General features: G+C 47.1%; 1 protein-coding gene across 4 annotated transcripts in view; it reads right to left on the minus strand.

Annotated features, from left to right (window-relative positions):
* Positions 1–24,877, minus strand: part of Tshz2 (teashirt zinc finger homeobox 2) — a 441,124-nt gene that overhangs the window by 164,467 nt on the left and 251,780 nt on the right. For 2 of the 4 annotated variants that reach the window (XM_026787080.1, XM_026787078.1), the window contains exon 2: positions 14,799–17,735. In XM_026787080.1, coding sequence (XP_026642881.1) covers positions 14,799–17,735 — 2,937 coding nt within the window. Of the gene's footprint in view, positions 1–12,745; positions 17,736–24,877 lie in introns of those variants that run through there. The other 2 variants (XM_013352194.2, XM_026787079.1) reach the window with 2 other exon arrangements.

Genomic DNA, 24,877 nt, shown 5'->3' on the forward strand with positions numbered 1-24,877 from the left:
TCTATTCTGTGTGAGCCCAGGTTAGCTCTTGGTGGGTTCTATTCTGTGTGAGCACAGGTTAGCTCTTGGTAGGGTCTGTCTTCTGTGTGTGCTGAGAACATGTTGTGACCTTTGTATAGTCACATGACAGGAGGAGCATCTGTATTCTAGAGGTGACCATGGACATGGCCACTCAAGGTCCTCAGGAAGCAAGCAGAGAGCCAGCCCAATGTTCCAGTTTCTTGACTCTGTGCTCTTTCCCCCGACCTAGCTGGCCTACAGCTCCTGCTGAGGATTCTAGTCAGCAAGAATCCCACCTCCTGAGATGGCTGGCGGGCTCTCCTCTCCACGCATAGAGCCCTCTCGTTTGCCATCCTCTTCTGACTGAGGGATGGAGTGATACTGATTGGTTCTTCAACTTCTAAGGCAGAGCGAAGATGATCAAACAGGGACCCATCACCATGGTTACAGCACCCAAGAGAATCCAAAGGAAGGCAGCAAAGGGGTAAAGTGAAGGCCCCAGCAAATAAGTGGGAAGAAAGCAGCCACAAACAATTAGACAGGACACAGCCCTCTGGTGAGCAAAAATAGAATTATTTGACTGTGAAATCGAGTAATGTAGCATTGAAAATAACATAACCTGAAACATATTTTTTTCTTATCGATGAAAAAAAAATGCCAATACCAGATAAAGCCAAGAATACCTAGGGACCTAATCTGCTACAGACCTAGAACGGTAGAAAGTTGACTGTGCCATACATCTGGGCTTTGGAGGGTTTGCAATATTCTTCCCACCCTGTTCACTTCTCCCCTGAGAGTAACAGGCATGTGTATACCACACACTTCTGTGTAGTAAGCTCTTGAGAGAATTTGACCAAGAAGAGAAAGATTGCAACTCTGGTCCATCCTTGATTAGGATCCTTCATGTCCTACCTGTTTAGTCTTCCACAAATATATCATGTCTCTCTCACCATAGCTGCCATCACCATAGTTACCATCACCATCATCCGCTCATCATTGTACCTCTCTGGGGTCTGTTTCATCACCTGGAGTCTGGTGTCATCATAGTTATGCCCTTAGAGAGTTTAACAGAGAGACTGAGGCTGTGCACACACGGACCCTACCACACCACACTCCTTGCTTGGCCTTTGGTAAGTCAGGGCTGGGCTCTATAATTCACATCAACTTTGCTGGTGAAGGGCTGTCTTGGGAGCTCCATTTTCAGGGTCCAAGGACAGAGTAGGTCCCATGTATGGTGAGGTGGTGTCCATGAAAGGGAAACACAGGGGCTTCTCTTGTGTTCCAACACACACACACACACACACACACACACACACACACACACACACACACACACACACACTGAGTATCAGGAATCCCTGGACATCTCCATGGAATCCTTTATAGGTAGACTTCACTGTGCCCAGGGTTTTACCTTATTCTTACTTCTTAAAGAGCAATTTCTGTTTCTTCAAAGTTAAATTTGTGAATGATCTTAGAGTCTCTATGTATTCCTCAGAGATCATTTAAAAGTATGTCAGGTCTTTTTGTTAAAGAAAGCACCAAAAGAAGAGGTGTGTATTACCTGCTGTTCCCGACAAAGCCACCGATTCAAAACGAGGTTCAATGAATGTGAGTCCTCCATCAATGTCAATGGAAATAAGGACAGCAGTGACACCAAATGCAGTGCCAGGCATAGTTCTCTGCACGAGTGTCACCACATTTGATCAGTGTCATCTGATAATCAACACCACCACCAACACCATCTCATCGATATCTTCCTTCTCCTCCACCACCGTCACCATCACAATAATCATCTTATCACACTTGGTATCGCCAACATCATCTTTATCATCTCATCTATCAACATCATCATCATCCCATCAATTTTTCATCACATTCATATCATTATAGTCGTCATCACCATCATCATAATCTCATCAACATCATCATTACCCATCATCATCATCCCATCAATTTTTCATCACATTCATATCATTATAGTCGTCATCACCATCATCATAATCTCATCAACATCATCATTACCATTATATCAATATTATTAATATCTTATCAATACTAAAGTTCATCACTGTCACCATCATCAATACAAATAAATCATGTCTATCTAATCATAGTTGCCATCACCATTATCTGCTCATCATTGCTATCAACACCATCATTCCAGGTGCCTCTTATCTTCATCACTATCACCATCACCACCACAAACATTTTATTATGTCAACATCAGCATAATCATTTTTAATATCTTCTTCCTCATGTAACCACAGTCATCATACAAATATCATAACTTTCATTGCTATCACGATGACCATCATTGCCATATTCGTTACCACCATCTCTTATCAATGTCAACATCATACCAGTACCACCATAATCATACCAATATCATCATCACCACCACCACCATATCATATAAACATCAACATATCTATATTATCATCATACCAAAATTGTCACCTTTATCATCATCATCATCATCATCATCATCATCACTATCACAATCACTGCCATATCATATTAATACCAGCATTATATCAAAGTCATCACCATCATCACCATCATTATCTGAACGGAAAATTCTAATGCAGATCTCTCTGGAGCATGTTTCAGACGGCAGTGAATTTGTGGGATAATAAGTAGAATTTACTGAGGTAGCTGGCTGCAGAGTGAGAGGAGGAAATGAGATAGAAAGAGATGGAAAGCAATGGAAGGAAATGCCAGTTAATACTCTATCCCATTCCTTGCCTGGGGCATTCCTTCCTTCCCACCCCAAGGACTGTTCCAGATAAATCTGTATTCACAATGTCCTTATTGATTCAAATCAAGTGGCACATCTATCCTAGCTTTTGATCTAAATCTTAAGTGAAAGGGAGTAGATCTGTGTGTTTGAGGAGGCATCCAGGAGGGTGGGGAGTTAGAGAAAGTCAAGTTCATTTGGCACTTTTTGTGTGCCAGATCCAGTGCCAAGGGCTCCCCACGGACCATCTCACCTAATGTGGAGTACACGTTTAGGGATGAGAAGTGAGACTGTGAGCTCATTTCCTGCTACTGCGATCCGCTCCAGGTTCCTTTGGCAATCTGGACATTCTGAGTCTTTTGAGTGCACTCTTACAGGAACACTAGCTCATGAGCTGCACATCTGGGAAGAAGCGGCTAAGGATCAGCAAGAAGTGGTACTGGTGAGACTTGGGGTCAGGTACAAGGAATCTGAAGTCTCTCCTAGACTCCGAGAGTCAGGACGAGAATGTTTCAGATTCACTGAGAGCCTACTATGATCTCGCTTATAGATGTCAACAATCTCTTTAATCTTCATCATGGCCCTGTGAAGAAGAGACTAGCTGATTCTATTTGAGCAGTGATTAGTCAAATGAAATATCTTAGCTTTAATTGTCAGCTTGATACAGCCTAGAGCCATTGAGAGGAGAAGCTTTAATTGCGGAATTGCCTAGATCTGGTTGGTTGGTAGGAGTGTCTGTGAGTGATTGTTTTGATTATTAATTGAGAGGAGGGTCCAACCCATTGTGGGCTATACCATTTGTGGTGGTCTGAATGAAAATGGTGTCATAGACTCATACGGAGTGTCATTATTGGTGGTGTGGCCCTGTGGAGGTAGGCATTGCCTTCTTGGAGAAAGCATGTTACAGAGAGGTGGGTTTGGAGGTTTCAGAAGCTCAAGTCAGGCCCAGTGATAAATGATTTAGTGCATGCACATGTGCCCACATGTATATGGAAAGCACACACCAGGTTTTGATACTTGGGGTCTTCCTCTACCACTTTTCACCTTGATTTTGACACAGCATCTCTACCTGAACCTTGAACTTGCCCATTTGGCTAGTCTAACTGGGCGGTGAACCCCAGGACACGCTTATCTCTGCCTCTCCAGTGTTGGAGTCACAGATGCACGCTGCTATGCTGGACTTTAAAGTGGTTGCAGAGGACCCAGGTTTTCATGCGCAAGCTGCAGGTTTTCAGCTAACTGAGCCATCTCTAATCTACTAGGTGTGTATGAGCATCTGACTGCGGCTCTTGCCGACATCTGATGCCCACTAGACAAATTCAAAAGTGAGTTATTGGATTAAGAAGGGACGGTACAGGTGACAAGGGCCACACGGTAGAAGCAATGTGTGTTTAGAATTGGGGGAAGTCGGTCCCTCATCCTCCCTTGCTGTTGACTGCGATCTTGGGGATTTCAGTGACTGTGAGCATCAGTGTCATTTTATGTGTCTTGATGACCATTGAAACGAGTGGAGGGTGCCAGCAATGGGTGGGGACAGGCGACAACATTAGGAGACACCACAGGATCACAACTTACTTCGCATCCTCTCGCCCTCTCTCCTCTTGATCTCTTGGGCTCCTGTATTTTCCTCCATCTTTCTCATCACAGGGCCTCAGCACACGAATCCTCTGATCTGGACCATACTTCCTGTTATAGGCACTAACACCCAGCTGTCCTTCACATTGTCTCTGACTCAACCTTCCCTCCCAGGTCCAAGCCCCTTCTGGAGACTCTTAGAGCCACACAGACCTCTCCTTGGTGACATTTCTCATCAGCGTGTTTTGTTCACTTGTGATTGGATGAGTGTCATCTGACTGCAACACCCTGAGGTGATAGTGTCACCATGACTGGCTTGTGTCCCCAGCATTCTCTTTAGGGTCTGTAACAAGGCAGATGCTCAACAAATATTCATTGCATTTTTGAAAAAAAAAATAGAATAGTAGTATAACTCTGTTATTAATATAGAAATGGCTTTTAATATTTGTGAGGATGGAGAATGAAATTGCCTCTACTTGGGAAACCCCAGATAAAAGGCTTTGGTTTGAGAGGAGCTACCACCCTGGCAGGGTCCTGGTTAGCATTGTACAGAAGTGTGCAAGTCCTGAGACCAAAGCCTACAGTTATTTTGTCTGATCAGTAAAATGAGACACCAATGTCTGTGACTGGGGAGGTGGCTCAAGTTGGCAAAGGGCTTGCCAGGCAAACAGGAAGACCTGAGTTGGTCCTCAGACCTCATGTGTAAACCAGGCAGGCTACTGCCTTCAGTGTCTTGGTGTGATCTCCCATCTTCCTGGTGACCTCATCTGTCCTGGTGCTGCTTGGCTGGTCTCAGCACAGAGGGATGCTTTGTGTATTTTCTGCCTCTATAGCACGGTAACTCCAGTGAGGAACTGCATTTGGTTTGTGGCTATGATACGTGGGAAGTTCAAGGTGCCTCTGATGAGAGCTTGCATACTGGTGGCTCTGCTGTAATTGTCAGGGGAATCCTAGAAGACAGGGGAAATCAGACATATCTCCTTCCTTTTCTCATCTGGAGACAAAGGTCACAAGTAGCCTAGCCTGACCCTAAACTTACTATATAGCCAGTGGTGACCTTGAACTTCTTATCCTCCTGCCTCCACTTCTCCACTGTTGATATTGTAAGTCTGGCTTATATGGTGCCAGGAATGAAAGCCAGGGATTCAGGCTTGTTAGGCAAGCCCTCCACTCATGAGCTATGCCTTCAGTTTCTCAACTTATTTTTCTTGTCAAGAGCGCACACTCAGCACAGCGGGCTCCCTCCCAGAATAACTGACAGACACCATGATGTTGCCATTAACCCTAATCCTGTCTTGAGAGTCCCACCTCCCTGATACTGCTCAGTGGCAATTAAATTTCACCAAAATGTTCGGAGGTGACACTCAAGAGGCCTTTCCTGAGCTCCTGTAAAGCCTCTGGTGAGCCTGCATTATGACGGTGTCTGTCTGTCTGGAAAGCACCCGCACCTGGGACTTGCCTGTCCTGTCTGTGTCATGTTTGGGTTTTGAAGAGGACGGGACACATGGAGAGCGGTAGTGGGGGCAAACAGGAAGTGCTTGACTCTGGTGCCTGAGTGAACAAGGAGAGCTGCACGTGCTAGTCTATATGTGCCTTGAAGCAACCCATCGAAGCCCAGCATCACTGCACAGGGTCTGGCTGAGCCAAGGACCTTTGTATGCTGGTAAGAATACCGGTGGCTGGTAAGAGCTAAAGCTGGCATGAGTTTAGAGCTGGTGGGGGGACAGGGTATTTCTGGGCCTCCAGCTTTCAAGGCAGTGTTTGAGCACACCAGAACATTCCATTGCTTGTAATAAGCATAACTGAGGTATAGCCACCCTATTTTTATCTTAGTTATTTTATTTTTTAGCACGTTGTATGTTGTGATAATGTTGACGGTATTGAAGTGCATACAGTTTGTTTTTGGTGGTGGTGGTGGTGTGTGTGTGTGTGTGTTGTGTACTCTCTCACACATGCATGTTTCTGTAAGCAAATGTGGCTGTGGGTGTGCTGTGCGCACATGTGAGGGTTGGATGGCCACCTCTCACCTCTCTGTCTAATGCAGACTCTCTTTATCATTTGCTCAGTTGCTACACACACAGGGCAGCTGCCCACGGCCTCCTGGAGCATCTCCTGCTTCTGCCTCTCATCTCCTTACAGGAGCACAGGGATTAAAGACACAGGCCACTGCCTCTGGCTTTACATGACTTCTGGGCATCAGACCCAGGTCCTTGCACTTTCCCAGGCCAGTGCTTTACCCTCCAAGTCACTTCTGCAGCCCTTAACCACCCAGGACTAAAACATCAGCTCCTAAAGAGGTTACACACTTTAAAGGCACAGAGCTCAGAAGCACCAAGGTCAGAAGCACCAAGGTGAAGTCGGGATGAGTGCAGGATGAATGCTGTGTGAATAGCCCTGAGCGGAGATTTCCCAGGGCCTGGTTTGGTGTTACAGCTCTGCCACCTACTTCTGTGGGTCTCGGGGTTCCTGGAGCCCCTTCTCTGATGAGCCCGTGGTTTCTTATCTCCAAAAGGGGAATGATATCTGCTTTACAGATCCACTGTGAGAACTGAACGATTATCATTGGCCCATATGTGTTAGGGACATTCTCATTGATAAAATATCATTGGGAGTAGAGCACAGGTACCATTTCACCAGCTACACCCACAGTGGGGCTAGTGGCCTTATGGGAGAGAGATGAGAAGCAGGAGGAGGGTGTGGATTGTGGGAGGAGGAGCAAGCTGTCAAAGGACACTGGGTGATCATCTCAGCCCGGCGTGTTAGGAGTCTCTCCGGTCACTGCCCAAATCCCAGGAACAATACCGGCCAAGTCCTTGGCAAACCTGGCTGACTGGCCCCTTGAAAATCCTACTGCTTTTCTGTTTCAGGTGGGTAACCCACAGCTCTTCCACAGCTGGGAGCGTTGGTGCGGGAACTGGGGCTCTAGGGTCGTAGAGCTCGAAGGGACAAAGAACCTAGGAAATGGGACCTCTGGCCTCCTCTGTCTTGCCAAACTGGTAATTTGGAAGATCTGGTTTCTGAATCCCATGTTCAGCCTGAAGAGTGTTCAAAACAATAACAACCAACCCAGAGCACGCTCATAAAACTCGTCAGTGTAAACATGCAATGCTTTCCCACAAAGACAAGGGTTTTCTTGTTCCCATGTTAAGCTGTGGGGCTCGCTGTTTTAATTTGTCACCGTTGTGCCCTGCCTGCTGGACCTGTGTGCTTCCTTCTGGCTCTTGGGTGCTTGGTTTGTCACTCCCTGATATTTTAGGACAGCACTTAATTCTGACTATCTGTAGGTACTCCTGAGGCCTTGATCCTGACTGACACTTTCAAATCAGCTTGTGTTTATTTATGGCTGTGAGATAATGTGTGTGGGTAGAGGATGATTCCATGGGAAGTTCAAAGTCCATCGAAAAGATCTGGAATCCAAACACAGAGAGGTAAGCAGAAACAGGGTGTCTGTGAGTTCAAGACCAGCCTGGAATATATCAGGCTGTCACAAAAGATACAAAATCAGAGAGATAAGTGGCGATAGCATGCAGGTGGGGAGGGAGTGAACACATTCAAAGTGTGTGAAAATATTCTTGTGAAACTTATCACATGTACAATCACCTCCCCCTCCTCTCTTGTGTGCATGCATGCGCACACACACACATCCTGGGAGTGTATCTCAGAGGTGGAGTTCTTATTTAGAATGTCCAAGGCTCTGAGTTCAATTCCCAGCAAGACAAGCTGACACACGCAGCCAACAGCTCCCACATACTAACAGCTCCGGGTCCTGGAGCACCAGCACTTACAGGATAACAGAATTAGAAAATACCTTTGTTCACTTTTATAGCTAGAAGCCATGCAATCAGTCTGCTGGAGATACACTTCACTCTCGAATATATCATGTGCCTACAAACTCTCACGCACAGACACATAAATGTTTTAGGCGGGGAGAAAAGCCACCCAACGATATCCCGTGGACTCCTGGCATCCCGAGTGTGTATATGTCCCCTATCCGCAGAGTTTCCTGTCCCTTGGGGGTGTTGACTTCCCTCCTCCTTGCCTCCTACACCATTTACAAATGGATCTCCCACCAACTTCCCCTCTTCCAGAGGAGAGTGGAGAAAAGTCCGCGGAGCGAGAATGGATCCTCTTATTTTGGTAGCCTAGCGCATCCCGCATCCTCCTGGCCTACATATCATTTAACAAACTGCCCTGTGATTCTTGCGGGGCGTGGCGTCCCCACTGATTTAAAATCCCCGCATTGCTCAAACTGCATTGTTCTTCATCAAGTTGAGTCGTTTTTATGTGAAGTGTCAAGCTCCCTAACAAATCCCTCCTGCCAGACAAATCAAGTCCCTCGTCGGAGAGCCGCGGCTAAATAGTTTATAGCTTTAATCTGCTCACCGAGGTGTGCAGCCTATGACAGTAATTATAAATGCACGGAGAAATTATAGCTGAATGCCTTCACAGCATTAGGAGCTGTTTGATGAACAATCATGAGCGCCTGCTCATTTCCAACAATAGAGGGCAAGTTAGTGTCAATGCATTAGAGAGATCTCAGTTCTGCATGGCTTTTTCTCGCATTTACCACGGAATGTCACTTGTCTCCTATAAAAGTAGGGAAAAAAAAGCATCGTGGAAAGCTTTAAACTTGATAGTTAAAAAAAAAAACAGACAAAGAGAGAAATGCAGAGGAAAACGGTTTATCATTGCGACTTGCATTTTTCTGTTTTGTTTTGCGGCAGGTTGCTTTAGAATGAGCTCGTGGAAGGTAACGGCCTGTTTACTTATGAGGGACCTTGAAAAAAAATCCCTCCCCAAGCCTTTTTTTTTCCCTTAATGCTTTTATAGAGAAACACTTCGTTAAATGAAGGGTAAGTTCAAAATGATCTCTGAGAGCAGCCAGCCCCTGCAACTGTGTGTGTTGTGTCCCTCAGCCGGCTTCCCCCCTTCTTCGGGCGTCTTCCGAACCTAATGACGCAATTTACTCTTTATTTGCCCTCCTCGCTTTTGCAGAAAGACGTTTTTAATTTAGCTGAAGAATTACACAAATGTATTTTAAAGACATAAATCCATATAAAAAATATGAGCTAATTAAAACATTGCACTCCCTGTCGCTCATGGAGTTTCAATTTAGCAAAAGGAAAAAAAAAAAAAAAAAGAAACCCAGAATCACGTCTGGTTAAATGAAAAGATGATAGTGATGGCAGACTGGGGTAAATTAAAAACAATGTTCATCTATATTAAAGCAGCGAATTACACACGTCAAGACTGAGCGTTCAGAAGTCCAAATGAGGGGGAAAGTGCAATGAGGAGACGTGCCCGGGGAGGTAAGGCAGATCACTCATATGAAATGAAAAAGAGAGTTAGAAAAGATTCTGCATCTGGTTCTTGCTACTTGAGAAGGACCAGAGCCTCCTACATGACCCTGTGGCCTGGTTTCTCATCTTCTCTCCACCTGTGGCCAAACCACCCTTATCTTATTTTGTTCGCCTAAAATGAATTCCTGAGAGTGAAAATGATATATGCATATGCCTATGTGGATTGGGGTAATGTCTTAGTTAGAGACTTTATACAAATGCTTATCATACAACTAAAGGGAGGAATTAAGATGACAGGAAGAAGGAGGCCCGCTTTACCCCACGGCTCATCCCTAGGTCCCTGTATTTCTGTGTAATATTTCTGTTTTGGTCAATATCTGACTCCGTGTATCACAGTGGTTTCCTGAGCTCTGGCACTCAAGTGACGCCAAGGCTGTCTGTGCTCATTCTGTGATGTCCACGCAATAGTGAAATTGCTTTAGGACACGTTTCCCATAATGCATCTCTGCCCTTCAGCCATCGCGGTTCATTTGTTTGCAGCTGGAGTTTCCCAGAAGCCTTGGGGAACCTTTGTTTTGGCACACCTCTTACCCTCATGTTCCAGCCTTTCCCCTGCATTGTCTGTCAGTCATGCAGTGGACCCTCAGCTCAGGTGAGGAGGAGGAGACCGAGGGCAGAAGATAGCAGAGGAGCATTGGATAGATGCGTGGTGCTTGAGGCTGGGGCTTCCACCTTTGCTGACTGCGTGTGTATGGAGGGAACTATTCACTGAGGATTTCCTTTCTTCAAAATGAGGGTGCCGAGTGTAGCCACTCCTGACTCCTAGGAAGAGGCCAATAGATGATAGCAGTGTTGTTACTACCACACTCAAAGGCTGACGTTTGCAAGGGGAAACTTCTAATCTATCTGGCCCTGAGTCAGTCAGCGGAGAGGACTGACGAGTCTAGGTGCTTCCAGCGAGGCTTTCAGGACAGAGAAGGGCTGTGCAGATTCTGCAGGACTTCCTTCTGTGGGCTGACTGAGTACCAGGCCTTCTGCAAGGAGATCCCATGTACGCACTTAGGCAGTTCTCAAATCCTTCCTATTGGTGGGCTTTAATGTCCCCATCTTATAAATAAACCAGGGTTCAGCATGGTGGATGGGATGACATTGGAAGCCGGGTCGGGGGGGGGATGACCTGAGCATCCACATCCTCCCCAGAATGAGTGCTCCTCATCTGCGTTACCCTGGGACAGGGAAAGGCCCATCCCCCCGCCCAGTGCGCTCCATTCAGCAGCTCCCCATGAGTGGCTGTCTGCGTGCCTACCTCTGGCCTCCATGGCAGATCCTCGTTTTGGCCATTATTTTATTTCCTGGGATCACTACCATGTTTGCCGTGGGCCAATGGCCTTCTTGATTTGAGCTAGTGCATAAATGAAGGTCAGAGGTGGTGGGACTTTGGGGAATGCAGTACTTACTGTGCCTGTGCCATTATTTCTTTGGCTCACCCACACTTTAGAGGACTGTTTGTGAGACTAGCGTGAACGGATGCGATGCTTGTGAAGCCATTGCTACAAATCCCGGCAGTTTGCTATTGTAATTGGTGTTCCTGCTGGCTCACAGCTACGCGCTACCACTAAATAGACTGGGGTGCAAGGTGAAACACGACCAGCATTTGCTGAGGGTGGAGGAATGGAAAGAAGGGACTTTCTTTAATGAACGGAGCAACAGTGTGTACCTCTTACAGGCCTTACTGACTCCAGCCTGTTCGGCTCTCCCTAGATTGGTATGTAATCTACGTGATTAATAAGGACAGAATTACAGGTTTCCATGTTAAAAATGGATCTCGTGTAAACAACGACTTCTTTTTTGAAGATAAAAACTATGGTCCGCATGTTATTTGGGACACAGCTATACTCAGACTCCATGATTTATCTGAAGGGCAAGTTCATCTGCATTAGGCGTCCATCTTTCATCATATCTGGCAGCCTTCCATGCTTTTCGCCCTGAACATACATCCCCATCAAGCCATCCATAACAGGAGTGGCAGGTAGCTTGTTGGACGAGAATACATTTCTGCCAGCCATCTCAAGGTTAGGTGTACTGTTAAATGCATACACTATATTACGTGGTAATGACTATAATTTGAAGCCCTTATGCATTTGAGACTCAGTGATTTACTCTCTGTTTAATTCCTAGTCAAGAGCAAGAGACTTTTAAAGGTGTATACAAACACGTTCTATGGTTGTTTTAGATGACTTGCGTCCTAAAAGAGGGGGTGCCCATTTAATACTTCCTAAGGAACCTTAAGTGAGCACTGACTTTGCTACTTGGCAGGGTGCTCACAGGATTTAAGGCAGGCCCACGAGAGGAAAGAAGATTCAGGTTGGAATTCATGTTGTTTAGAAACACCTAGACGTGGTAAACTTGATTACCCCGTCATACTCTCACATTTTCCCAAAATACCACATCATTTTCACACATTGCGCCGTCCTCCATATCAGCTAAGATCAGAATTCCAGATGACAGTAGAATCCTGTGGTCATTAAGACCGTCAAGCTTTTTTCTTTGATAATAAAGTTATAAAATTAAGAAAAAACAGCGGAAACAAACTATCGTAAGCATAAGCTCTAAGAAGTGGGAGGGGCTTCCGTGAACAGCTCCCCTGGAGTGCTCTTTCGAGATGAGCCAAGCTCCAAGACACTGCCTCGTCACCCATGGGGGCAAACACTTAATCAGACTAGAATGGTTTCCCTCAAACACAAATACACCCAGCATCCACACTCTCTCTTCAACACACGTGAGACACTCCCATTGGACGGAATGACTCCAAACCTCTGATGTCAGCCCGGTCTGACGTCTCAGCACGGCAGTGAATGCACGAAGCCAGAGCCTTGCTACTCTCTGTAATGATCAAACTGTCTTAAATTAGAAGTATTTGTTCTTTACAAATGTGGACAGATGCAAAAAGAGCGATCTTACCCATGTGGATTTTGGATTTACAAGTAGCCTTTGTGTATATTCCCCGAATTATTGGTTGCTTTTCACTTCTCTAGTGCACGCTTCAGAGTCTGACTCAGGATGGATGAAACCCTCCTTTTGCCTCCCTTCTCCCTATTTCCATATCGCAGTTAAAAAATGATTACAGACCTAACAGGTGGAAAATTGGTCTTTATTATAGCACAAAATAAACATCACCTGTTCGTTCTCTTCACTGTGGTTCGGACCCACAGTTGTTAGATCTGAAACACACTTCTTGTCTCTAGATACTTTACGTATGTCCACCTTTTTTTCTTTTTAAGGTCCAGAAGAGCATAGTGGCTAATTACATAAAAAGTTAAAATGTGATATGGCAAATAAATAGCGTGAGGCAGAACCCCGAGCTCACGCGTGGGTTCGACAGATGCAGAACAGCGTTCCATTCAGTAAGGGAAGACGTACAATCATGCTTGGAAACCCGGAGATGAATCTGCCCGGAACATTTAATTTTCATGGTAAAAGCATGCAAAAAACAGGGGTGGCCTTTGCTGGAGCCCACCCAAATCAGAAGCATGGATGCCCACCCGGAGGGTGAGTCTCAAGTCAAGCATGTGTTTCCTTGTCTTTTGTCTTAACCGCCCTCATACTCAGAACTTCTTTGCCCCTGGACGGTGCATTCAGAGCCTTTCCGGATAAGGACCCTGCTCTACTGGGAACTCCCTTACCGCTCACACTTGCAAAGCTTGACCTGAACGCCAACCCCCCCCCCCCCAGTAAAGTAAATGCTTTGAGACTAGGGGGTGGGGGATGCTGATACAGTAGGCCATTACCAGCTTTCTAGACTTTGCCATGAATGAATTAAGAGCAATGCTGTGGGATATAAGCTGGGCTGGAAAAAGCAGAAGCTTTCGTTTATGTTGGGTCCTCGTGTTGGGGTGTAACCCCAGGCAGAGGTCAATCTAAATATGTATTGGGGTCCTTAGAGTGTGGGAGTGTCATGCTGGAGGGTAGAGAAAAGAAAGCTTAGGAGTCCCATGAGGGCGGGTTGTTGACATCCAACCTTGCTTATGCTCAACATTTGGAAACAGCCTATGGGACTGATCTGCTAAGGCATCTGCCTTTGGTCTCTGTCCTTTCTCCTGGAGGTGACATAAGTAACTTGGTTACTGGTAACTATACAAGACCTGAACTTCTATGATATACGGTACAAATTCTTTTTGTTTCGGCACTGGGACTTGAACCCAGGACCTTAGGCACGCTGGGCAAGTGTTTTGCTACCTAACTGCCCCTCTAGCTCAATAAAAAAAATGACCTTGAAGCTGTGGGATGGATCCGATGTCCTTAACCATAAGCGGGTTACAAGCTATCCATCTCTATACACAAAATAAAGACTCAGGGATGCTTTGCATCTGTCTGTTAATGGTGGACTCGACCCCGAGTTTATCCTAAAGAAAACCAAAAGGCGAGAGGGGAACAAAAGCCTCCTCCATCCTCATCTCCCTGTTCCATAGAGAACAGTGCATCCCAACGCTTCCCCTTAAGGGGCACCTGCTCTTCTGTAGGAAAATGAATGTGGGAAAGAAACAGGCAAGGAGAGGAAAGGTACCATTGCTAGAAGTTAGCTATAGAATGTATTCCCTGCAAGGACCATAGAGATAACATTAAGCCATTCGTGAACTGAGTAAGCTATCTCTGTATGTGATGGGCCCTAATAAGTCCTCCATCTTCACTTGAGTGCTCACCTCTCCTCTCTCTATTAGCATTGCCGTGAGAAGGCAGACGGCAGAATGGAATCTAGTCCTCTCGGAGGTCGGGCCTTAGGATGCTAAGGGAATCGTGTGTCCCACAGCTCTGTAAGCAAACACGAGCCTCACCTCTCTCAGACGCATTCTATCTACTTCCCCACTGACCTGAAGGACATGGGGGGAATGCCTGGGACCCACTCATGTTCTGTCTTTTGTAAAAAATTAAGTCTATGCCAGCAAACTACGGTCCTGCGTGGCCTCGGGGGACACCCTCTGCCTCTGAGCAGACCCATCTCCTCTGAGCATGCTCCTCACAAGGCCATGGTCACCATCACCTAGGAGCAAACCCGTACCTGCGGAACTATTCTTCATCCACGTCTGTTACAAACTGAGAATGGTGCTCGGGTGACTTGCTGTGCGTTTTGCTTAGGTGGAGTTTTACTGCGTGTTTGCTCACAAATGTCCGACTGCACAACTTACACTTGAATTTAGAGTCTGTGTCCTCTTCACCGGCTATTGTTTCCGGAGATCTCTGATGAGCCGACGACACCCGGGAGACCTCCTGCTCCGCCTTGCTTGGCTGGTCAGCCGCCATCCGCGTCATGTCCTTCATTTGGAAGCCCAGGTGAGACTCTAAGTGGCTGATGTAAGTAGAGGGGGTTCTGAACTGGGAGGCACAGTCACTGCAGTAAAAGATGGGGTGCCCTTTGTCCATGTTTTTCAGGAATTTTGTCCCCCCTGTTTTCCTAAGCTGGTACTTGACATTGGCCAGCCAGTGGCTGATTGTGGTCATCGAGAGTCCCGTGAACTTTGAGATTTGCATCCGCTCTTGTGGGCCCAGGTCAGAGAGCAGATATTTGCCCTCCGATGTCTGGAAGAGGCTCGAGGCGAACTGCGCCTGCAGGATGAGCAGGTGCTGGGGGTTCCAGTTGGACTGCCTGCCCTTCCTCTTGTGCAAAGTCGAGACTTCGCCAGAAACATCCTCGAATCGCCTGACATCCATTTCCAGCTTCATGGGCGGGACCCTCGAGGGAGCAGCTGGCTTGGGGGTGGTGGCTTTGGGGAGGACCTTGACCATATCGGCAATGTCACAGAGAGCATGCTTCTGAGGTGGGGACGTGCAGGATTGTGCTTGCGAGGACTCGGCCCTCTTGCTTTTGGATTTGGTCAGGTCAATGGGCTGGTCACTGTTCTCAAACAGGTAGTGTCGGGATCCGCTGGCCGGCCTGGTGGAGGAGGGGCTTAGGACCGGTTTGTCCACTGCGCTGAGACTAGACTTGTGGAACATAGAGATTGTGCTTGAGTTGGGGCTGGAGCCGGAAGGAGAGCGCAAAGGCTCAGTAGCTTTACCTAGGTGGTTGTTGAGGACCGACTGCAGCGCGCTGAGCGGGTTGATGCAAGGCAGGGCCGGGGTGTGGTTAGCCGGTGCGCACCCGTTGCTCAGAGAAGATACAGGTTCTAACGGCTCTGGTTTCTCTTTCGGCAGCTTCTCTCCCTCCTTCGGGGGACAGGGCTCAGCCTTTCTGGATTCTGAGGGTGTTTCAATTTTGGAGAAAGACTCCCCCTCAGACTGGCTGAGAGATGTTGCCTCTTCATGGGGACTTTCCTTCCCGCACTCCTTTCCGACTTCGTCTTTGTCTTCTGTCTCCTTCTTAACTTGAGTGTACAGGGCCAGGTTTGTGGGCACAGGGCCAAGCGGCATGACTTTCCACTTGGGTGCGATGGGCCTTAGCTTGTTGGCGAGGTTGGGTCTGATTTGCAGTATCTGAGAGCCCATTGCCATGGGTGGCTTGGCACCCTCTGACAGCTGGTAGGCTGCGTGGATACTCGGGTATGCGCTCCAGCTGGGAGCACCGTTTTGGGCCTTGTTGATGGCCGTGGTTACAGTATTTTCCAGTGACTTTAAGATGTCCCCTCCACCCTTTGAGCCATCTTCCAAATCCTCCTCTCTCAGATACTGGTATTTTAAGGTGGGGTCGAGAGGTTTCCGTAGAGGGTCTTCGTATTCCTCGCCTTTTGCCCCTTGCTCGTCTTCGTTGGTCTCCTCCGCCTTCTCCTTCTTGCTCTCTTTCTTTAACTCGGTGCTAGAGGCTGCGCAGTCAGAGGCAGAGTTACTTGACGGCTTAGCGCCCAGAGACTCGCCGTTGGGGGTCTCGGACAGCGACTGCATTTTCTCCACTGCCAGTGGGTCCAACACCAGCTGCTTGCCTTTCTTGGAGGCAGAGCTGGTGACTTTGAGAAAGTGACCCGTGACCATCATGTGGGTGGTGAGCTGCTGCAAGGTGTCATGGGAACTGCCACACTCCATACACTTTAAGATCTGCGACTTGCAGGCCTCGAACTGCCAGGTGTAGCTGGCTCCGTTTTGGTAGCCGTAGCGGCTGTTGGAGGGCAGCTGCAGGTTGGGGTTTTTCTGGGAAGAAAACGATTCTGCCTGTGTCCCCGTGGTGGAGTCCGGGGAGCAAGGCCTGTTGATGTCGAAAACACGCTTCTTGGCTGGTGTGACCATTTTAGAGGAAATGGTTGGTACCGGTTCCTTCAAAGGCACTTTTTGGTAATGTTTTGTCTTTATCATGTGGACGCTGAGGTCTTGCAGGGAATCAAAGGAGTCGCCGCAAAACATACATTTCAGAACCTTCTGTGCGTCCTCTTTGTCCATGTCCTGGAAGGCCCTTTTCCGGGGCTTTGAGTAGCTCGTGGGTCGGAGCTTATCTTTTTTGCGGTTGTCATCTTGATAGTGGCCTGTCTCATTCATGTGCACGGTCAGCTCCACCAGAGTGTCATAGGCCGCGCTGCACTGTCTGCAGCGGAACCTGCTGGCCCCGGTGAACACGGAGCCGCACATCTTACTGCTCTGCCGGTACAGCTGCACGGAGCTGAATAGGCTGGGCTTAGAGACAGACCGGGAAGGCAAGTTCTGCTGGAGGCTTTTGGACAGGGCATCTTGGTGCCAATCAAAATCATTCTTGCTGCTGCCATTGCGGGTGTCACAATTCCGTCTCTCGCTGTTGGATAATTTGAAGCCGAGGCCCAGGCCTGACCAGTAGGAATCTGACAGGATATTGGCATAGACGGCTGTCATTTTATCCATGCAGTTATGGGGTTCGCTCGGAAGCTTGGGGTGAGCGTTTGCTTTCTTGTCCGAGACATCTCGGCCACAGATGCTCTTGATGTCTGACACCTGGTCGCTGGCATCACTCAGAAGAGATTCATTTTCCGCGTCCTGGTTGGACAGGTGGCTCCCTGGCGAGTTCTGGCAGCTGAAGTAGCCTTTCTGCTCCGGGACTGTTTCTAGTTCCTCATCTGTCCCCGTGTCATTACTGCCCTGATGCTGAGCCACCAAACCACTGTCTTCCTCCTCCTCCTCTTCCTCCTTTATTTCCTCCTCTTCCCTCAGAACTTCCTCCTGGGCATAGCCTGCAAGAGATACAGAGAGATGAACTAAACGTAACGGCTCTCGGAGTCTGTCCCCGTGTCCCCATTTACCCAGGCTGAACTGAATAGCAATTTTATCTATACTTTCACCAGTCACAAGCTGGTAAAAAACAGAAGCAGGGAAAAAGACAAATGACACATTTTAAATTTTGGAACAGGGCCTCACGTAGCCCGGCATGGCCTCAAATCTGTTATGTTGCAGGGTGTGAACCCTTGATCCTCTCGCCTCTAACTCCCCAGTGCTGGGATTACAAGCGGGCACCATCACACTCAGTTCCTGTGGTGCTGTGGATGGAACCCAGCTTTTACGCATGCTAGGCAAGCACTATGGCAACCGAATACACCCCCAGACCCCAAAGGATGTCTTTCATGCCATCCTTTGGCTGTTTCTTTTTAACTTGGCAAAACCACAATTCTCTATGCGTGGATACTATCACAAGTTAACCATTAAGGGATCAAATATCATTCAGATACTCCTATAATGAGGCAGTGGCTAAATTCACGTGTGTGGCTGTCAGGAAATCTAGATCGAAATGCAAATCCTACCAGCATCGCAGCATAGGAGCGTGTTGGCTCCTAAGAAAGTTAGCTTGGCCCTTGGCACATCACTGGCAAACAGTCCCAAGGCACTTGAAGCATCGGCATACATCCGTCTAAAGAGGAACCTGGATGCTTAGCCATTGTATCTTTGATAGCCTGTGTCTTTCTGTTGTAACATTTTTATTTATAGAGAGTTGCTGGGAGAGAGACCACAGAGTATGCAAATACATTCTCCTACCAATGGCTGGAAAATTATGTAAGCTCAGCAAATACAATGATTTTAAAATAATGGGGAATGGTGTTAGAATGGGAGATTTGGGGGCTAGTCTATTACTCTCACACGGGTTTATGAAGACCTTTCCAGACACGGCTAAAAATACTCTCTCGATCTTGTTCCTGTAATTTCAAATGCACTGTGATTTGTGGGTACCCGTCACGAGGTGCCAATTATGGAGTTGATTTGTGGATGTAAAATGCTATTGGGGAATGCATGCTTTCCCTTCTCCGAGAGGACCGAGGGCAGTAATTGCATAGGGAAAATGAAGGCAAAAGAGAGAGGGTGCAAAAGAGAATTAATGGACAAATATCCATCAGGGCCGACGGGCAATGTGACTGTTTATGCCCATAGGTTCATTTTCTCCACCTGGCCTTTCAGAGGCACGCGGATAAACAGCAACCAAAGATGTCTCCATGCAAAAGAGAGCCAGCTTCAAATCTGCAAGGTTAGCATGGCCTTAATGCAATGTTTCCCTCAGAAACATCACTCTCCCTCTTGATGGAAGGAAAAAAAAAACAACAAAACAAAACACAAGCCCTAGACCAGGTACTCTTCTTCCCATCCACCAAAACTCCAGCTTGGACGCGAGGTGTCCCTGCACTGAAGGCCAGCAGAGAGAGTTCAAAAAGAAGGGCCTGAGGAAGGAGGGATCTGTAGTCAGGTATCAAAGCTGTTGCTGTTGGTGAAGATGAAGAATTTTAATTGAGAAATAATTCTCCCCTGGCACCCAGGTAAATCACTACAAATCATTTTGGTGTGTGTATGTATGCATGTTTAGATGTGTGTTTACATGTGGAGGTTAGAGATTGATGCAGGACCTCCTCGGAGCCTCCCCTCCTTATTAGAGAGTGAGGCAGGATCTCCCTCTCACGTGAGTCTAGAGCTGGCTCATTCAGCTAGTTTATCCATCTAACTTGCTCTGTGGGTCCCCTGTAGGTGCCTCCTGAATGCTGGGGTGATAGGCAGGCTGTCACATCTGCCTGACATGTATGTGGTTGCTTGCTCACTAAACTCTGGTCCTCGTGCATATGCAGCGACCACTGAACCATCTTTCCAGCCTCCGAGCATGTCCTTCCATGTTTGTCTAACATCCACATGCAGTACATGCTGTCATCTGTTTATTTCTTTAGAGGTCTGGAGACCGAGGCTTAAAAAAACAGAGAAAGTTGCAGACCCCGCAGGGTCCCCACAAAACCCAGTGCTGTTTGTCGAAAGAATTCATTATTTTGTGCAGGCCATTCTCCTTCCATCCGCCGCCAACTTAATGAATAAGAAAATCTTCCCAGGGCAGCAGTGAAATTTGGTCGATCTTTAAGCAGCTAGAGAGAGGACTGTGGGAACGCTGAAGACAAGGGCCTATGGCTTTGAGGGCAGGCGTCCATAAAACAAGATAAAATGCAGAAGTTCAGTCTGACCACGAGTTTTATGGTTGCGTTTGTTATTTTATTGTTATTGGTGAGGTGCTTTTTTGCTTCCCCAGCAAACTGACAAGCAGATTTTTCATTAAATTGGTGTTGCTGGTCTCTAGTGCCAAAAATTGATTGGAAGAAAGGAAAACTATCCAATCCAGCCAAGCAACCATTAATAAATGGCCACTTCTTGCAGGAAAACTGCATTTTGAAACAACCGAATGCCCACATCAGACCAGACCCTCCCTGTGATTGACATCCTCTTCTCTTCCATCAAGACAAACGTAAGCATTCTAAAGAGGTATTCCACGATTATGGTCAAGGAGAAAGTTCTTAATTATTAAAAAAATAAAACTTTCCTGAGACATGAAAGATACTTCCAAAAACAGATCCATTTTAGCCATCAAATGTGGGCCACTTGGCTGCTGCTGTTCCTTTTGAGTGTTGCTTTGTAGCCCCAAGGGGGCTGTGAGCCCTCACAATCCTCCTGCCTCAGTGCTGGCGTTGCCGGCATGAGCCACCACTCTTGGAGAAATGATCTCACATTTGTGAGTGAAATCAGGCAAACTTTACGAAATAAACTCGGTCACTTTTGTAAAGGAAATGAGTGTTCTGATTCTGGGACAAATACCAAGAAAACAACATCATTCATGACTTCTCCAGCCTATAACATACTGCCACCATGCTTATGGGTAGTACGATCACAGAGAGAATGAAAAGCATGCATGCACATGTGTGTGCGCGCGCACGCGCGCGCGCACACACCCCCACATACCCACACACCCCCACATACCCACACACCCACACACACCCACACACACACCCCTGCCAACCAATATGGTCATTTTCCACCAGGGGACAAGAAGTAGTGTTCCTTCCTGTTTTTCCTTTTTTTTTTGCCCTCTGCTGACATTTGGTGCTGAGCTTCCTAAAGACCCATTCAACCTCACAATCTACTTTGTCCTTCCAAATGGAGTCCCCAGAAGAAAAGTCGGAGACAGCACACTCCTCCCCCACAATCCAGATAAAATTTTCTGCTTAATTAGGCATTGACATGTTTACTATAACCTTTACAGCAGAGTAACTCGTGCTGAGAGACCCTTTTTGTCTGTTTGCCTCCGCAGACTAGACTAAATCTCATGCACCCGATAAAATAACACGTTGAAAAGCCTCAGGAAAGAAAAAAGTGCCGGCGCACCTGTCAAAGGGTGTATCTTAACAATGGCTGAGGGTTCCAAGGAGTTTCTAGAAACCACATTTTAATATTAAACATTTAAAATTGTTCACTTGATCCAAGCGGTTCTGTTTGCCACCGACAGCGGAGGTGAGCACGGAAAGGCAGCCAGAACCTGGGTGGCTGGGCGCATAATGAAGCTCCGTCTCTCTCACCGTCTCTCTCGCCGTTGATGGATTGTTTAATGAGTTGGGCATCACGTGCAAATTTGGCTATAAGCAGATGAGTGGCAAATTCATTCTTATGAACACTTGCTTAGCAAAAAGAATGGCCACAATGCTGCCAAGGTAGGGGTGGTGGGTTGGGGTGGGGGAAGCGACACTCTGTAGGATCTTTTTGTTGATTTTTGGCTTGAAGATCAAACTAATTTTCTAATCCCACCAATTTTCTAATTCCATCCCTGGCCATTGTGTGAATCTGGCCACAAAAAACCTTAGCTCCAGGACAGCGAGCAAATGAATCAACCCTGTCAGTTCTTTGTCTCAGTGACGGACTCGTGAGACCGGTTCCCTTCCATGCTTCTTCTGCTCAGATGGGCAGCCTTACTGTCCCCTAGGACAGGATGATAGCCCCTCACTCCTAATTATCCCAGCCCCCTAGAACGTTCTTCAGTTTTAGACAGATTCTCTGAATGCAACCTAGGCTGACTTTGAACTTACAGTTCTCTTGTCTTAGTCTCTGGAGTTCTGGAATGACAGGTGTTCACTAGCTCTGTTGCTAGAACATTCTGTGCAAAACGGGTCAGGCCAGGAAGTTCCTGTTTTAACTCTGGCAAAGGGTTTGGTACACTTAACATGAAATGCAAACTCTGAGGGCTGACTATAGGAGCCAATCGGATTTGGTGTCTGGGTGTCTCCTGGCTCTCCCCTCGGGCAGCCACACCCTCCCTGCTCAGCGCTGCGAAGGAGCAAAACGAAACTGATAGCTAACCTGTCTGTCCTCTGCAATTGCAGATTTCACCTCCCTGGAGTTCATTCTCTTTGCCTTTTGGCCAACGCCCTTTCTCAAAAAGATACTTTTTCTGGCCAGTTTCCCTTCTTTCTGTAAATTCAATCAGAGCCCACGATTTAGCTATCCCAGAGCATCGTCCTAACCGTTTTTACCGATGGCTCGGGGCTCTCCCTGAACACAGAATTAAAATATCTGCCCCAACAACCCGCCTCACAAACTTTGCTTCTCTCAGTACCAAGTCTCACCCTGGCACGATTGCATATTGTCCATAGATGCTTGAATGAATGACTAGATCAGACAAGAACATCATTTTCTCTGCAACCTCAGGCTACTCAGCAGGAGGACCGGCTCTCTCGTGAGCAGCAATCACCTCCTCCAAAGGGATCAGGTGTGAGTTACAGCCACCTTTATCAGTTCGCTCAGGGAGACAAGACCACCCCAGGAACCATGGTTTCTGGCTGATGGAGCCACTGGCTTTCTTGCTGCCTAAGTTTCTGCAGTATGGGTTTGCACTTAAGCCTGAAGATTAAGAATAGACCTCAAGACTGAGGCACATGAGCAATTAGGCTCTTAGGGTGAACTGTCTGCTTCGAGAAAGATCCACACACAGGCTGCCTGACACCGTGGGCTAATTTTGCCTCTAACATATGAAGACAAACTCCATCACAGCTCAGTGGTGTGTGCTCCCTAGATATTTGGGGGATCATCTCCTGAATTCTTTGTACTTTAACAGTATGTGGGTAAACTTAGAAATACACCCTTATGTTTTTGAAAATTTTCTCTTATGTTAAAAGTTAAAAAATAAAAAGAAGCTGGGCCGTGGTGGCGCACGCCTTTAATCCCAGCACTCAGGAGGCAGAGGCAGGCAGATCTCTGTGAGTTCGAGGCCAGCCTGGTCTAGAAGAGCTAGTTCCAGGACAGGAACCAAAAGCTACGGAGAAACCCTGTCTAGAAAAATCAAAAAATAAATAAAATAAAAAGACAACTGCTGTTTTTTTTTTTTAAAAAAAAGACAGCTGCTTTGTTTGTTCTAAAAACCTGCAGTAAAATTGTTTCAATGAGATTGTACAAAAATAACTCACAGGTGGTCTCTGATATCAGCCCTTTGCGACAGTACATTCCTAGGTTTGCCTTGAAAAATCAATTCGCGGGTTAAAACACGGACAGTTTTTAAGATGGCAGAGGGGGTGAAACTGAGGTTTTAACCTGAAAAGCATTTAAAGCTTCAGAAGCCAGATGTTCAAAAACAAACCGGAATTTGACCAAGATCTCATTTAATAACACACCTGGCTGTGAAGGGATCATTTTGTCAGTCGGTCCCTCTAAGTCACAGAAAGAGTCTTCTGTATGTGGGGCAGATCTAAATGAGGGGTGGGGACAGTCCCATGCCACATATCCAGCAGGTGCACTAAGCGTTGATACAGGCAAAGGCCACCCTGCCATGGTTTGGTGCCTGCGGTCTGTAGTCTGTTAGTGCATACTTGATTAGTGGCGCTGCTGCTGGCTGGCTGAGTGGAAACATGGAGGGTATGGTGTGTTAGGAAACGGAGCTACTTTTAGATGGTGGCCAAGCCTAGACCTGGGGTCTCTAGGGGCAGTGTGTAGGGGCCCATCTGCTTTCTCTCTCAGAATGATGGGAGGCTGGGACTGCAGGCATTTTTGTCTCCTGAGATGATACACGCATCCCGACTTAGCCTGACTGTTGTCTAAAGAATCTACCCAAGGTTCTGACACATTTCGTATCAGAGATATTTTCAGCAACCGTCCCATCACTCAAGGCACAGAGATGCTTCTCCATGCCCCGTGGTATGTACTCATTCATGTGTCTGTGACTCAGCACACTCCTTGAGAGAGGAGGGTTTGAGGGACTGGGGAGATGGCTCCGTGAGGAAGAGTGCCTGGTGTACAAGCGTGAGGACCCAAGTTCAAATCCTTCACAAGCAATCTTGTAAAAAGTCAGACATGGCCTTGTGAGCCTGTAACCTTAGTGCTGTGAAGAATGGAGACAGAACTGGGGGGCTGCCAGCCTAGTTCTAGGTTCACCAAGAGACCCTGTCTCAAGGGAATAAAGTGGAAAGCAACAGAGCAGGGCACTCAGTGTCTTACTTTGGGTGTCTGTCTGTCTGTCTGTCTGTCTGCCTGCTTCTCTCCCCTCTCTCTCTCTCTCTCTCTCTCTCTCCCTAGATTTGGTGATACATGCCTTTAATCCCAGCAATGGAAACAGAGACCGGCCAGTCTTTATGAGTTCAAGGCTACATAGTGAGACCCTGTCTCAAAGGGAAAGTGGGGGTTTTGTTCCTCCTTTGATCTGAATCTCAGAATCAAACAAGGAGAGTCTTTTGTTTGAGGGGACACTGAAGAGAGAGTGGGTACAATCCCAGGGAGGCTCATCCAGAGACCAATAGAACTTTGTGGAAGCAAACGAGGAACTTTCTGATATTCTCTCTCTCTCTCTCTCTCTCTCTCTCTCTCTCTCTCTCTCTCTCTCCCCTCCCCCTCTCCTCCCTCTCCCTCTCTTGTTCCATCTTCTCCTTCTGTCTCTCCTGGAAACTGGTCAGTAACTTAGAACAATTCACATGCACGATGGATGCCTATCAGATGGGGCATGTATTATAATGGATGTATATTTATGCAATGTATCTTCCTGGCCCATCATCTCAGCCTTCAGACTATGAACCTGTTTTCTCACGTTGTGACTTCATTCACATCTTCA

The sequence above is a fragment of the Microtus ochrogaster genome, linkage group LG8 (assembly GCF_000317375.1).
Source record: "Microtus ochrogaster isolate Prairie Vole_2 linkage group LG8, MicOch1.0, whole genome shotgun sequence".
NCBI classification, from domain to species: Eukaryota; Metazoa; Chordata; class Mammalia; order Rodentia; family Cricetidae; genus Microtus; species Microtus ochrogaster.